Below are 15,945 nucleotides of genomic sequence, written 5' to 3'. Positions count from 1 at the left end.
AAGTGACGACCTAGGTGACATAAGAAGTAGACCTGGGATTTGAACCCAGGTCCTCCAGTGTTACTTCCACTTCATTGTGTTAGACGATTTAAATATCAGGATTTTTTTAAAAAGTTTGCCAGATCCTTCTCTCTTTACATTTCTCATAACATTCTGCCTGGACTAATATTTTGTGCCTGCCTCAGTTTCCCTTGGATCATAGTTGTCTGTGTTCATATCTTTCTCCCTATCAGCCTGAGAGCAGGGTCCACGTCATATCCATTTTTGCACGGCAGTCATATCGATCACTATCTAATGTAGCACCTGGTACATATTTACTGAATCAACGAGCAAAGTTGAGTGGCTTGTTTGATTTGAATGAAATGGAACTCAGGCAGGCAGCAGTGGCGGGGCTGCCTCTCGCATCATCTGATCAGGGTAGCAGTGAAGGCAAGCTCAGAGTAATCCCAGACTCCTCACTTTCCCTTGCTCCACATGGCCAATCAATTACCAAGTATTATTGATTCTACCTCCATGGAAGTTCCCATATCCTTTCTGCTTCTCTTTTGTCATGTGCCTATCATCCTAGTGAAGACTCTCATCATTCTACCCCTGAACTATTGCAATAGCTTCCTAAGCTGACCTCCCTTTCCAATCCATTCTTCACTCAGTGTCCAAAGCAATATCCATAGAGCATGACCTCTGCCCATGTTACTCTGGGAGTTCAGGTTGGAAAGAAAATTTGACTTTATCCCCATAGTAGGGAGCCATTGAAGGTTTTTGAGCAGAACATGCTTAGAAGGGCTTTAGATCTTCACTGAAACCTTCCCCCACATCATCCTTGGATAAAGGCTACCTGTTGTGTTGGGGAGGATGTGTGTGTGTGTGTGTGTGTGTTCATTTTTTTTTCTTCCTGTTATCTCCAGAAGCTGTCATGCGACCTATCGAAGACAATCTCTTTATCCCTGTTGTCACGGCCTGCATTGCCACCATGACCCTGCTTTCTCTTCTTCTCCTCCTGCTCCTGTACAAATACAAACAGGTTAGTCCTGGATTCAGGGCTAGTGGATGGGCAGAGTGGATTACAGTAGGAAAATGGGGAGGGGTACTGGCTAACAGAGGTATTCTACATAACTGCACCTCCCCCTCCCCCTCCCCCCAAGCTGGGGTAGCCCTGAATATACAGGCAAATAGATCGACCAAAATTCCCTACTCTCTCTTTCTCCTTTTGCCATTCCTCATCTCCCCAAGAAGAAAAGACAATTTTCCTGGAGAACAACCAATCAGTGTATTTTTAAAAAATGTTTTTGTTTTGTTTTTAATCATCTTTCATTTTCACTTAATGGTATTTTTCCCAATTACGTATAAAGTTGGTTTTCAAAATTCATTTTTGTGGGGCAGGTAGGTGGCACAGTGGGGGGCAGCTAGGTGGTGCAGTGGATAGAGCACTGGCCCTGGAGTAAGGAGTACCTGAGTTCAAATCCGGCCTCAGACACTTAACACTTACTAGCTGTGTGACCTTGGGCAAGTCACTTAACCCCAACTGCCTCACAAAACCCCCCAAAAAACAAAAAAAAAAACAAAATTCATTTTTGTAAGATTTTGAGTTCCAAATTTTTCTCTCTCCCTCCCTTCCCTCCTCCCTCCCCAAGATAGGAAGCAATCTGATATAAGTTAATGTATTCTTTTTTTTTAAACCATTTAATTTTTTCATGTATTGATTCAGTCGACACAATAGATTCCCACACCAACCACCTAAAAAGTGCATTCCCTGAGAAAATAATTAGATTTCTGATTATCAACAGAAAAAGAGTGTGCTAGAACCAGCTCAAACTAGATCGTGAGAGCTGGTTGTTAAATTTGAAGTGTGAGTGAAATCAACAAACACTACAAATTGAGGCTTGATTTATTGTTGTTGTTGCTGTTTACTCTCTGGTCTTAAGGGTTGGAGATAATATAAATAATGCACATTAAACTTCAAAGTGTGTCCAGTATACTTTTTTTTAAGAGAGAGATGGTTGTTAAACATTTATTAGCACCCCTCTAGATGTTTGTTTTTTAAACATTGAGAGCAAGTATGTACTAACATTTAGTATTGTAATCGACCAGAGTTTCATCCTCATTGTTTGCAGTCATTGTATCTGCTTTCTTTACTCTTCATCCTTTCATGCAAGTCTCCCCATGCTTCTCTGACATCTTCACGTTAACTTTATTCTTTGGGATCCAGTGGTAAATGGCTATCTACCATGTTTATTCAGCTCCTTCCTAGTCCCTGGGTGCCTATTTCATTTTTAGCTTTTTACTTTCATAAGGAATACTACCACAAACATTTTTGTACATATGGTCTGTCAACAGCCTCCTTGGGGCATATTTCCAAAAGTGGAATCTCTAAGACAGAGGGTCATAGAATTATAGGGTCATAGGTATATATCCCTGGAAGGGGCCTCACTAGATATCTGTTCCAACATTCTTGGTCTAAAACTGACAAGACTGAAGCCCTGGGGGCTTAAGAGACTTGCCCAAGATGACACAAGTAGTAAGGATCAGAAGTAGACAAATTTGAATCCGGGTTCTCTGACTCCAGAAAGGGAAGTTAGGTGTCACAGTGGATAGAGTTCCAGGCCTGGAGTCAGGAAGACCTGAGTTCAAATCCAGCCTCAGACACTTCTTAGCTGTATGACCCTGGGCAATTCACTTAATCTTGTTTGACTCAGTTTCTTCATCTGTAAAATGAGCTAGAGAAGGAAATGGCAAACCACTCCAGTATCTTTGCCAAGAAAACCCTAAATAGGGTCACAAAGAGTCAGACATGCCTGAAAAACAACTGAAAAACGACTGAAAATCTCTGATGTCAGAGCATTCTTTCTTCTGTATCTCCACAATTTAATAATCTTCCTTGAATAACTGCATACTATTTTTGCTAACATGTCCACTAGCAATGATTTAGTTCTACGTACTCTTTGCAAAAGGAGAGCTGACCCAGGAAACCATAAAATTCCCCTAAATCTGTTTGGTCAGCCTAATAAGAATAGTTCATGTTTCTGGAACTCATTAACATTTACAAATTGTTTTGCCTACCTTGGCAAGTTGTCATAATTGTTTCAATAATCATTTTAGTGTTTGTTTCATCTTCTCTGTGCAAAGCAACTTTACTTCCCTTATGTGCCTCAGTTTCCTCTTCTATAAGATGGGGATAAGAAGCAAGGTGGTATATAGAAAAGGGAGCCAAGAGACTTAGGTTCTAAACTTACCCCTGACACTTCCTACCTCTGTGACCTTGAGTAAACAGCTTTCCTTCTCTAAACCCCAGTTTCCTCATCCTTAAAGGGGAGTAATAATGTTTATATTCTCTATAGGAAAAAAAGTTCTTTATATGCTTCAAAGAGCTAAAGAATTATGAGCTCTTGTTGTTATTATGGATTAAATAATCCCTCCTTGGTCTACCTCACAAAATGATTAACAATCAAATGAAATAAGGATCTTAGATCTGAAGAAAACTCAGAGGGCCCCTAGCCCAGCCCCCTTCATTTTCCATGTAACACCACCCAGCAGTCAGGTAACATTTTCCATGTAACACCACACAGCCTTGGCCCTGTCTTGGAAGTATAAGAAAACAGAGGTTTATGGAGTTTACATGACTTGATCAAAATCTAAAGGGTTGTGACAGGGCCAAAAAATTATTGAACGATCTTGACACATGTTTTGGTAATGCCCGAGTCTTTGTGATCCTTTTTTAGGGTTTTCTTGGCAGGGATACTAGAGTTTTCTGCCATTTCATTCTCTAGCTCATTTTTACAAATAAGAAAACTGAGGCAAACTGGGTTAAGTGATTTGCCCAGGGTCACACAGCTAGTAAGTGTTAAGTGTCTGAGGCTGGATTTGAACTCAGGTCCTCCTGACTCCAGGACTGGTGCTCTATCCACTGCACCACCTAGCCTCACCCAGCAATTATTATTCTTAACCTCCAGTGGGCGCTAGTTTTTAGTCTCTGTTAGTGGTCAAGGAGGATTTGTTCCATTCAGTTTCTTCCTTTCTTCCTTCCTTCCTTCCTTCCTTCCTTCCTTCCTTCCTTCCTTCCTTCCTTCCTTCCTTCCTTCCTTCCTTCCTTCCTTCCTTCCTTCCTTTCTTTTTTTTTGTGGGGCAACTGGGATTAAGTGACTTTCCCAGGGTCACACATCTAGTGAGTGTCAAGTGTCTGAGGCCGGATTTGAACTCAGGTCCTCCTGAATCCAGGGTTGGTGCTTTATCTACTACATTAAGTTTCAACAAGCATTATTGCACACCAGCTCTAGGCCAGACTCTGTTTCACACAGGGGATATGAATATAAAAGTGAGACAGCCGGGCAGCTAGGTGGCACAGTGGATAGAGCACCGGCCCTGGAGTCAGGAGTACCTGAGTTCAAATCCGGCCTCAGACACTTAACACTTACTAGCTGTGTGACCCTGGGCGAGTCACTTAACCCCAATTGCCTCACTAAAAAAAAAAAAAACAAAAAAAAACAAAAAAAACAAAAAAACAAAAGTGAGACAGCCAGTCCCTCATCCATACAAACTGACATTCTGTTAGGTTGGATCAGAGAAGCCACTCTAGATTCCAGCTACTGAGGCCCAGGGGCATCGTTTTTATAAAAACAAACAAACATCCATGAAAAGAATACAAGGCAATAAAAACAAATGAAACATCATTTGAAGATTTTAAAATATTTAACAAATGCATTTCTACCTTTCCCTTAGGTAAGCATATTCATTATTATTATTATTATTTTGGTGAGGCAATTGGGGTTAAGTGACTTGCCCAGGGTCACACAGCTAGTACGTGTTAAGTGTTTGAGGCCGGATTTTTGAACTCAGGTCCTCCTGACTCCAGGGCCAGTGCTCTATCCACTGCACCACCTAGCTGCCCCTGAGCATATTCATTATTGAAGGAAGATACAGTTTCTCTGCCACATCACAGTTCATATGAATTAAACAACATGGAGAGAGAGAGCTCTTACCCCAGAGCTGAACAGTGATTGTTCTTTACCTGCTAAATCTTAATGTTCCCCATTGCTGGAGTGGAGAGTCCAGGCCAAATGGCCCCCAAGTCCTCTCCCTTATTGCTTCTAATTCCATCTAGCCTGGGTGGACCAGGGTGGAAAGGGCACTGGTGACAGGTGATGGACGAAGCTCTCAGGACACCTAAATGTTCCTGTTTTCCTCCCTATCTCTGACCTGTGGTTTACTTAAGAAACGTCTTTTCTTTTGAATAGTATGTCCTGATTGTACAAAGGCAGCATGGAATTTATTTTAGAGTCCTTGGATGTCACATTTCTTCCATAATACATACTTGTAGCAAATACTGAATTTACAATTCCTACTCTTTGCAGTTTAGAAATAGACAAGGTGGGGCAGCTAGGTGGTGCAATGGATAAAGCACTGGCCCTGGATGCAGGAGGACCTGAGTTCAAATCCGACCTCAGACACTTGACGTTTACTAGCTGTGTGACCCTGGGCAAGCCACTTAACCCCAATTGCTTCACCAAAAAAAAAAAAAAAAAAGAAAGAAAGAAAGAAAAGAAAAGGGGTATCTCCTAGCCCTGGGGAGTATTTTCTCTCTTTGTGGAGTTCTCACAAATTTCACTTCTTCAAGTTTCACTTCATTGCTCCATAAGCAATGGATATTGTTCTCCCTTGCTTGCAGGACAGAGTGTCTCAGCTACCAGGTCAGTTCACTGCTATGCTAGGTCAAACAGGACACTTCTCAGAACCAGTTCCTCACTAAATTCAGCAGTTGCTGCTTCTGGGAAACTTGTCTATAGACTCTACTTGCAGGACCTCTGATAGTGCTTCCAGTATTTCAAAGTTTACGTGGTCTGTCTCATCTCCAGATATTTATTCATTTTTTTGTGTTTCTCTTTACCCCCTGAGTTTGTATTTCAAAGTTTTCTATTCAGCTCTGGTCTTTTTAGCAGGAATGCTTGGAAATTTATTATATTAATAGTTATTCCCCTTCCCCTTGAAGGATTATATTCCATTTGGGGGAGCAAATAATTCTTGCTTCTATGTCTAGTCCTTTGATTTTTTGAATCATAGCATACTCTCCACTCCTTTATGATGGAAGCTTCTAACTCCTGTGTGATCCTGCTGTGGTTCCTTAGTATTTGAACTCTCTTTTTGGCCACTTGCGGCATTTTTTCTTTGACCTTTAAACTCTGGATTTTGTCTATGATATTCCTCAAAGCTATTGTTTGAGAGAAGGGAGGTTCTTTCAAGAAGTGATCAGTAGATTCCTTTTATTTTTACTTTGCCCTCTGATTCTAAGAAATCTGGGAAGTCTTATTTTATAATTTCTTGAAATATGATGTTTCAGCTCTTTCTTTGGGGGACATAGTTATTACTGGTTTTCATATAGTCCAACAATTCTTAAATTATCTCTCTTTCATCTATTTTCTAGGTCAGTTGCTTTTCAAACAAGATACCTTACTTTCCCTTCTATTTCTTTAATCTTTTGACTTTGTTTTAATATTTCTTGCTGTCTCATGGAGTTATTAACTTCTGTGTGGACCATTAAAATTTTCAGAGAGTCTATTACTTGAGTAAGGTTTTTCCCTCTTGTACCAAGCACCTAATTCTCCTTCCAAGTCTCTCCTGCAGGTCTCTTTCATTTCTTTTCCAGTCTTTTCTTCTATTACTGTCGTTAAATTTATAATATCATTTTTTTTTTTGGCAAAACAATTGGGGTTAAGTGACTTGCCCAGGGTCACACAGCTAGTAAGTGTTAAGTGTCTGAGGCCAGATTTTAACTCAGGTACTCCTGAATCCAGGGCTGGTGCTTTATCCACTGTGCCACCTAGCTGCCTCTATAATATCTTTTTTTTTTTTTTTTTAGTGAGGCAATTGGGGTTAAGTGACTTGCCCAGGATCACACAGCTAGTAAGTGTTAAGTGTCTGAGGCCAGATTTGAACTCAGGTACTCCTGAATCCAGGGCTGGTGCTCTATCCACTGCGCCACCTAGCTGCCCCCCTATAATATCATTTTAAAACACATCATTTCATCTAGGAATTCTAATTGATTTTGTGAGCAAACTATGTTTTCCTTTGAGACTTGACTTGTAGGAGTTTTGAAGTTATTCTCCTCTTTTAGGCTTGTATCTTGGGCACCAGTCACCATAATAAACTCTTTGTCTTTTTGTTCATTTGTTTGCTCTTCCAGTGATCTGCATTGGATTAGCGGGGAGCTCTAGGGGTTGAGTCCATTTTCTTGGTCCCTCTAGGAGACCCCATGCTGTTGGCCTGGGCCAGGGGGTGAATAGTTCTGGGTTTATGAGCTGCTAGCCCACCTTAGAGCTCTGGACCCACAATGGAATTCCAATAAGCATTCCTCCAGGTTCTTTTTCTCAGGAAAATAGGTGTGAAACAGGGGTGTCTATGGGAAAGGATTCAAGTTAATGCGCAAAAATCTTCAGCTATCATTCATGCCTTATTATTCCTCAGATAAGTCATACTAAAAAGAATCCTCTGAAAGGGAAAACTCTAGAAAAGCCTTCAGCCAGAGGGCTCAACTTCCTCTACATCAAAAAATTCAGACTTGAGAGAAACATAAGTATAACCCTAATTCCAAGTATAAGAAAGCCTTTGATAAGAAAGTTGACACCTTACTAAATATAAGAATTCATACTTAAATACCTCAAGTAAATTTGTGATTTCATTGATTTAAGTATTCTTTCCAACGATGAAGATTGAAAATAGTTAAGCCTCATCCTGGGTCACTTCTGTCCATGTTTACCTGTAAACACTCCAAGAGAATACAGGCAATACCTTTCTCTAGGTCTCTTGACACCATAAAAGCATCAGTTCAATATCTAGTTATCTCATACTTCTGCTACACGACCTGCCCACAGCCTCTTTCAGTCATAAATCTCTTTACTATCTTTTAGAGCACCTTTTGTATGCAATTTTTCCTTGGTGACATGCTCTGTTTTATTATGTCACTGACTTTTGGTTGACCTACAATTTTAATATGTATGTGTATATATATATATATATATATACATATATATATATATATACACACACACATATATATACATACACACACACACATATATATATGGCATTACCAGAATGATAACTGGCATTAAAAAGATGTATATTTTCTGGAAAAGCTTGGGGTCATTGAAATCCTGTGTGATTTTCCAAATGCAATCCCACCAATTCTCTTTCTTCTATTCTATTCTGGGTTCTTTCTCTATCTGCAGTGTCTCTCCCAGATATGTGTACTGATGGACCAGCTCCATGGGCCATCTATCCTATCCAAAGTAATATTATGGTCTGGACAATTTTTCAACCACTTGATTTTTCCTGTGTAGATAGTTATAGTAAACTCTATTGAATGAATAATAGATCTCATTTAAGAGACTACAGAATTTTAAGGCTTGATACAATAGACATGATACCATCCATAACCAAAAACACCTGGATAACTTCACCACCTATAGGTAATCCTTCTTCCATTCTGAATACACACTGGGCATCCTTCATGAAAGTAGCAAAAACATTTGACAAGCATATGTCACCCTGGTTTGTGCCTTGCAAAGTTATAACTGTTGTATCTCTCAAAGTATCTTTTATGATCTTTACATATACAAGGATAATATCTTGTAACGAGGCTTTATCAACTCAAATGCCTTTTTTAGTCAATGGACAATAAATAAAGTCATTTGTATGACTGTAAAGCTATGGTCTGCTCTATGTCATTTGTGAAAGCCTTCCTACTTTCATCAAGGATGCTCTCAATATTTATATGAATTGTACTCAGAAATTTTGTAAAAACAGGCACATAGGTCTGCAGTTAGTGACATAGGATGACAGGGACAGCATGATGCAGGGGAAAGCACACTGAACTTGGAGTTATAGGACCTTAGTTCAAACCCTGTCTCTACTACATCATACCTTAACTCTCTGAGCCTCAGTTTACTCATCTGTAAAGTGAAGGGGTTAGACTACATCAGGGGTTGGCAGTGAGCCAAATCTAGCCCACAACCTGCTTTTGTGTGGCTGTGAACCATGGGTTTTTACATTTAAAAAAATTCTTGGGGCAGCTAGGCGGTGCAGTGGATAGAGCACCGGCCCTGGATTCAGGAGAACCTGAGTTCAAATCCGGCCTCAGATACTTAACACTTAACTAGCTGTGTGACCCTAGGCAAGTCACTTAACCCCAATTGCCTCACCAAAAAAAACAAAAACAAAAACAAATTCTTAGCAAGCTACACAAAAACAGGTGGGATGAATTTGGCTCTGTCTACAGTTTCCCAATGCCAGGACTAGATGATCTCTGGCATCTTTTTCAATTCTAAATCTGCAATCCTATGATCTAGAGTTTAAAGGGACCTCAGGGACCATCTAGTTCAATCTTCTCATTTTCCAGATGAACAAACTAAGGTCCAGAGAAGTTAAGAGGTCACATAGTAAGGGTTGGAGGCAAGATTTGAACCCAGGTCTTCTTTAATTCAAGACCAGTACACACTACTCTGCCATCTTGAACTTTGTAGCATTCAACACTATTGAAGACAGTGTCTTCCTGAATACTCTTTCCTCTCTCCTCTCTAAGTTTTTGAGATTGTTTCCTCTTTGTTCTCCTTCTATCTGACCACTTCTTTTTTATTTTATTTTTTTTGAGGCAATTGGGGTTAAACGACTTCTCCAGGGTCACATAGCTAGTAAGTGTCAAGTGTCTGAGACTGGATTTGAACTCAGGTCCTCCTGACTCCAGGGCAGTGCTCTATCCACTGCACCACCTAGCTGCCCCTCTTTTTAAAAAATTATATATTTTCCCCCAATTGCATGTTAATGTCTATTTTTCAGTCTCCTTTGCTGCATCTTTATTTATATCATGTCACCTAACCATGCATGTCTTCCAAGGTTCTGACCTGGAGTCTTTTTTCTTCCTATATTCTTTTTTTCTGGTGATCTCATTAACTCCCATGGATTCAATTAATTCCCAGATTTACATATCCAGCCCTGGTCTCTCTTTTGAACGCCAGTCTCACATCACCAGTTGCTTAGTTGACATTTCAAACTGGTTGTCCCAGAGGCATCTCAAACTCAAAATGTCCAAAACAGAACTTAGTATCTCCCCGCCCCCCCCCCCGCCCCAACCCTCCCCTCTTTTGAACTTCCCTATTATTACCAAGAGTGCCTCAATCTTCCCAGTCACCCAGTTTCACAACATTGGTGTCATCCTTGACTGCTCACTCTTACTCATCTCCCATATCAAATCTATGGCCAAATATGAACATTTCTACCTTTGCAACATCTCTCACATTGAATCCCATTGTCTCTGCTTAGACAGCTACCATGCTAGTATCGTTCCCTCATCACCTTTCCCTTGGACTACATTAGAATAGCCTTCAAATTGCTTTCCCTGCATCTAGTCTCTTTCCACTCCAATCCATTCTCCACAATGGCCAAAGTGGGTTTCCTAAAGTGCAGATCTGAACATGTCAATAAACCCCAGTGGGTTCTTTATTACCACTGGGATTAAATATAATTTAAAGTTCTTTATAACCTGGCTCCATCCTACCTTTCCAGCCTTTTTCATTGTTCCTTACACAACACATTTCTTTTCCCATCAATGTGTCTTTAAACTGATTGATCCCCAAGCCCAAAATATTCTCCTTTATCACTTCTTCCTTTTAGCATTCCTGGTCTCCTTCAAGACTCAACTCAAATTCCACATCTCCACAAGGCTTTTTCTGGTGCAAAAGAAGCAACTCGTGCCTTTTGCTCCTTGCATTTACTTTGCATGCATTTTGTATATGCCCATATATGTGCATATGGACTCCCCTGGTAGAAGTAAACTCTTTCTGGGGAGGAATGGTTTCTTTTTTGTCCTTGTATTTCCAGCACCAAGCAAAGAGCTTAATGGGTGATGCTTATTAATGGATTGACTCATCACCCTTTCTTCCTCACCCTTTTCATTTGGTATCTCCCTCTTTTTAATGTATTTTGAATATTAGCCCTTGAACAGTCTTAAAATTATACAACCTCCAGCAAGGATCCTCCTTGTGCTTAAGTGGTCCTGTCCAGAGGCTCCCCATTTCTTTGTTTTCTTTAATGCTGTTTCTACTATCTCCTGCATCACATTACAGACTCTCAATCCAGAGGCTAATTTGAGGGGACTCCACAATCATTGATGGTTAAAAAGTGTTTATTATGCATATCTTCACATATCCTTTCTGTTTTTCTTCTGTTTATCTTCCTAATTACAGTTTCATTTGCTATCTACTGCTGCTTTCAGCTTTATGGGGCAATACTGCTCATAATCTTCCTGAGTCTAGATCTCAAAGACTTTACAAATCAGTCTATATTCCAAACCAATGTTGTCTTGTCTGCTATATGTCTCTACTTGGCAAGATCAGATCAAGTGTATTTCAACTGAGGTAGTTTCTAGGCTCTTTTGGTCTCCTCATTATGGTGGTTGTTTACCATCCATTTCACTTTGGTAGGAAATGGTGATAATCCATGTCTATCTTCTTCTTCTTCTTCTTCTTCTTCTTCTTCTTCTTCTTCTTCTTCTTCTTCTCCTTCTCCTTCTCCTTCTCCTTCTCCTTCTCCTTCTCCTTCTCCTTCTCCTTCTCCTTCTTCTTCTTCTTCTTCTTCTTCTTCTTCTTCTTCTTCTTCTTCTTCTTCTTCTTCTTCTTCTTCTTCTTCTTCTTCTTCTTCTTCTTCGGCAATGGGGGTTAAGTGACTTGCCCAGGGTCACACAGCTAGTAAGCATCAAGTGTTTGAGACTGGATTTGAACTCAGGTCCTCCTGAATCCAGGGCCTATGCTCTATCTACTGTGCCTCCTAGCTTGTTCTTCTATGTTCTTTTAATCAGTTGGGTTTTTTTTATATTGGTAACTTGTTTAAATAATTTAGGCTAGACCTCTTTTAATGGCATCTTCTCATTTTTATTTTTCTTCTAATTTGGTGCTGATTTTGAGTGTTGCTTTAATAATTCGGTAGTCTAACTATAAAAAGGAGATTCAGAAATATTTCCCACATAAATATTTAGTAATTTCCATTGTGTCAAGATATAATCCAACGAGCAATGTGGCATGGTTTGTGGAGGGTTATTCATCAAGTGAGGAAGCCTTGATTTTTGGGGGGGGCAGGGCAATGAGCGTTAAGTGACTTGCCCAGGGTCATACAGCTAGTAAGTGTCAAGTATCTGAGGCTGGATTTGAACTCAGGTCCTCCTGAATCCCGGGCTGGTGCTTTATCCACTGCGCCACCTAGCTTCCTCCAGAAACCTTGATTTTAAGATCTGTTCCTGACACATTTTAACTGCATGATGTCTTTAAAAATCTTTAAAAATGTAAATTGTTAATCAGGTGCTGACGAATTAGTGAAAGGAATTTCCCCATGGAAAGTTTCCTCTACCAGTGAAATTACAGGTCTCCAACCTCCTCTTATGGAAAAAAAAAGCATAATGTTTTTGGTACTCACTCTCTTCTTCAAGAAAACATTTTTGACAAAGAAGCATGAAGCTTCTGTACCATCTACACGTTTTGGGCCAATTTTTATTTCTTGATCTAAAACCATGTTTTCTGAAATATTTTTACTGTTCTCCCTTATGCTCATTCCTTTGTTCCCCTTACACTGAAGTTACTGAGTACTGAGATGTATGATGGTTTGGTTTGTTTTTAATGCACTGGATTTAGAATCGGGAACCAGGTTTAAAATGCAGAATGTCAGAGCTGCAAGAGATCTCAGAGACAATCTAGTCCAACCAATTCATAACCAAGAATTCCTTATATTTCATTCCTGACAAGTTTTTATCTTGCCTTTGCCTGAAGATATCTAGGGATGGAGAATTCACTGTCTCCCAAAGCAGCCAGTTCTACTTCTGGGTATCTCTGATTGTTAGGAAGCTTGTCCTTATATTGAAATTAAATTTGCTTCTCTGACTTTTTATCCATTGTTCCTAGCTCTGCCCTTATGGGAAAAACTTCTTTCTTGTGATAAAATCTAAGCCTTCTCTTCTCTAGGTCAAACATTTCTATTTCCTTTAGCTGATCTTAATATGGCATTCCTTGAGACCTTTAACCATCCTCACCTCAAACTCTCTAACTTGTAAGGTTCTTCCTAATATGTAGTACTCCAAGATGGCATTCAGGGATATTAGTTATTTCCCTAGACCTGGACATTATGCTTCATTTAATACAATTGCAGATTGAATTGGCTATTTTGCATAATCTGTCATCATACTATTGACTCATATTGAACTTGCAGTCCATTATTCATCCCAGATATTTTTAAACTACTGTCTAACCTTGACCATCCCCCATTTTGTACTTGTAAAGTTGATTTTTAAACCCAAATGTGACCCCGTATATGTGTGTATTTATATGTGTATATAAATATGTACATATTTGATACATACACAACATATATATATATATATATATACACACACGTGTCATTGTATTGGATTCAGCCCCGTGTTCTAGCTTGTGAATATTTTTTGAATCTTTATTCTGTCTTCCAATGTATTAGTTGACCCACTTAGTATTGTGCCCTCTGACATTTTGATAAGTAGGCCATATATGCCTATCCAAGTTATTGATAGAAATGCTAAATAGTATAGGATCAAAGACAGATCCCTGGGGTCACTACTAGAGACCTCCTTCCAAGTTGATAATTAAAACCTTAATAACTACTCTTTTAGTCCATTCTTTCACAAAACCACAGAATCTCAAAATTGAATGGAACATCATTGATCATCTATTCTAAACTAAATCAAAAACAAGTATCTGTTCCACAACATTTTGAAGAAATGGTCCTGCAGCATTTCCTGCCTCCTCAAGCAGTCTATTTGTTCATCCACTTGGCTTTTGCTGTGTGGCTTGTTAGGCAAAAATATTTTTGTTTTAATATAATAAATTTATTTTTAACATTCATTAAAAAAAATTGAGTTCCAAATTCTCTCCTTTCCTGCCCCTCCCCCAGCCATTGAAAAAGCAAGCAGTATGATAGCAACTATATATTCAAAATCATACAAAGTGTATTTCCATATTAGCCATATTGCAAAAACAACAAAACCAAAACACAAATAATAAAAAGCAAGAACACAAAAGTGAAAAAAGTATGTTTCATTCTGCATTCAGAGTTCATCAGTTCTCTGTGTGGAAGTAGATAGCATTTTTCATCATGAGTCCTTTGGAATTGTTTTTGGATCATTGTATTGATCAGAGTAGCTAAACTTTTCACAGTCTTTCATCATTAAAATATTGCTGTTACTGAGTACAATGTTCTCCTGGTTCTGCTCACTTCACTTTCTATCAGTTCAAGTAAGACTTCCCAGGTTTTTCTGAAATCATTCTGCTTGCCATTTCTTATAGCACAATAATATTCCATCACAATCATATATTACATCTTGTCCAGCCATTCCCTAATTGATGGGAATCCCTCAGTTTCCAATTCTTTGCCACCACAAAAAAGAGCTGCTATAAATATTTTGTTGATATAGGTCCTTTCCACTAAGAAATGATTTCTTTCTTATACAGACCTAACAGTAGTATTGCTGGATCAAAGGGTATTAGGCCAAACTCTTTCCAGTAATCTTTTATAGGCTACCTTTGTGACCATGAGCATTTAGCCTTTTTTTCTGAGCCTTGGTTGCCTCAATAAAATGAGGTAGACCTAGATAATTTCCAAGTCTCCCTCCAGATCTAAATCCTTTGATTTAGTGAGAATCTCCACACAAGATTCTTTCCTTCATAACATAGTGGACAATTTGAAATGTCTCCAGTCTCCTCATGCTCCCCTTGTCTTGAACTTGGTGGGTACTTGACTGGGCTTCCCTATCCTTCTGGAATACCAAGTAGGAAGTGCTTATCCCTCTGCTAGAGGTTCCACTCTGCTCTGGGGAGTCGGGAACTCTCAAAGTCAGACAACCCATATGCAGGAAAGGCCTTTTCTGTTTCAAGGACAGTTCTACCCAAGAGGCTGAGTCATCAGACTACTAGGTACCGGGTAACCCCAGGACAAGCAGGGAAGGAAGAGAGAAGAGCAGGAGTCAGCAAGCAGGGAGAGAAGGAGGGTGGAGAGTGAGAAGGCTGCTGAATGCCTTAGCCCAGCTCTATTATGGGTCAGGAAGAGGGGGTCACAAGGATAGAACGCAGTTTCAAAAAGTAAATAGTGAAAGTCAGGTTACAGATGAATTCTAGAGGAGACTGACTGTTTTCCATTGTGTCCCAGACTCCTCTCCAGAGAGCAAAGTCCTCACTTCCTAAATACACCAAGCCAGCTGTTGCTGTTGTTGGTGTCAGTCCTTCCTTCTCAAAGAGGACGAATGACATCATGAGGGTGACATCTTGGCTTGTGTGTGAATTGAATATGAACAGGGGCAGAGCTGCAGAAAGGAATAGAAAAGTGGGTTGGCAGGTGAGGGAATTGGAGGGGCAGAAATCGTCTATTGTATTTTAGACTTTGAACATTGTGGTCACATGGTTGTTGTTGTTTAGTTATTTTCAGGCATGTCTGACTCTGTCACTCCATTTGGGGTTTTCTTGGCAAAGACACTGAAGTAGTTCCAGATCATTTTACTTTTTTGTTTTGTTTTGGTTTTTTGTTTGTTTGGTTTTTTTTTTCCAGGGCAATGAGGGTTAAGTGACTTGCCCAGGGTCACACAGCTAGTTAAGTGTCAAGTGTCTGAGGCTGGATCTGAACTCAGGTCCTCCTGAATCCAAGGCCAGTGCTTTATCCACTGCACCACCTAACTGCCCCCCAGATCATTTTACTTTTGAGGAAACTGAGGCAGGCAGAGGTTAAGTAACTCATCTAGAGTGAAACAGCTAGTAAGTATCTGAGGCTAGATTTGAACTCAGGTCTTCCTGACTCCAGGCCCAGCGCTCTATCCAATGTGCCACCCAGCTGCCCCATGACACATGGCTATTGCAGTGTAAAGAGTTTATGGTTGGGGCAGCTAGGTGGCACAGT

The 15,945-nt window shown here is 39.8% G+C and overlaps 1 protein-coding gene across 1 annotated transcript in view; it reads left to right on the top strand.

Annotated features, from left to right (window-relative positions):
* CSF1R (colony stimulating factor 1 receptor) overlaps nucleotides 1-15,945 on the top strand; it is a 52,452-nt gene that overhangs the window by 26,726 nt on the left and 9,781 nt on the right. The window contains exon 10 of the mRNA XM_043980169.1: nucleotides 906-1,021. Coding sequence (XP_043836104.1) covers nucleotides 906-1,021 — 116 coding nt within the window. The remainder of the gene's footprint in view (nucleotides 1-905; nucleotides 1,022-15,945) is intronic.

This window comes from Dromiciops gliroides, chromosome 2 (genome assembly GCF_019393635.1).
Source record: "Dromiciops gliroides isolate mDroGli1 chromosome 2, mDroGli1.pri, whole genome shotgun sequence".
In the NCBI taxonomy this organism is placed as follows: domain Eukaryota; kingdom Metazoa; phylum Chordata; class Mammalia; order Microbiotheria; family Microbiotheriidae; genus Dromiciops; species Dromiciops gliroides.
Note: the sequence above shows the minus strand (reverse complement) of the source record. Positions and strands in the feature narration are given on the sequence as shown.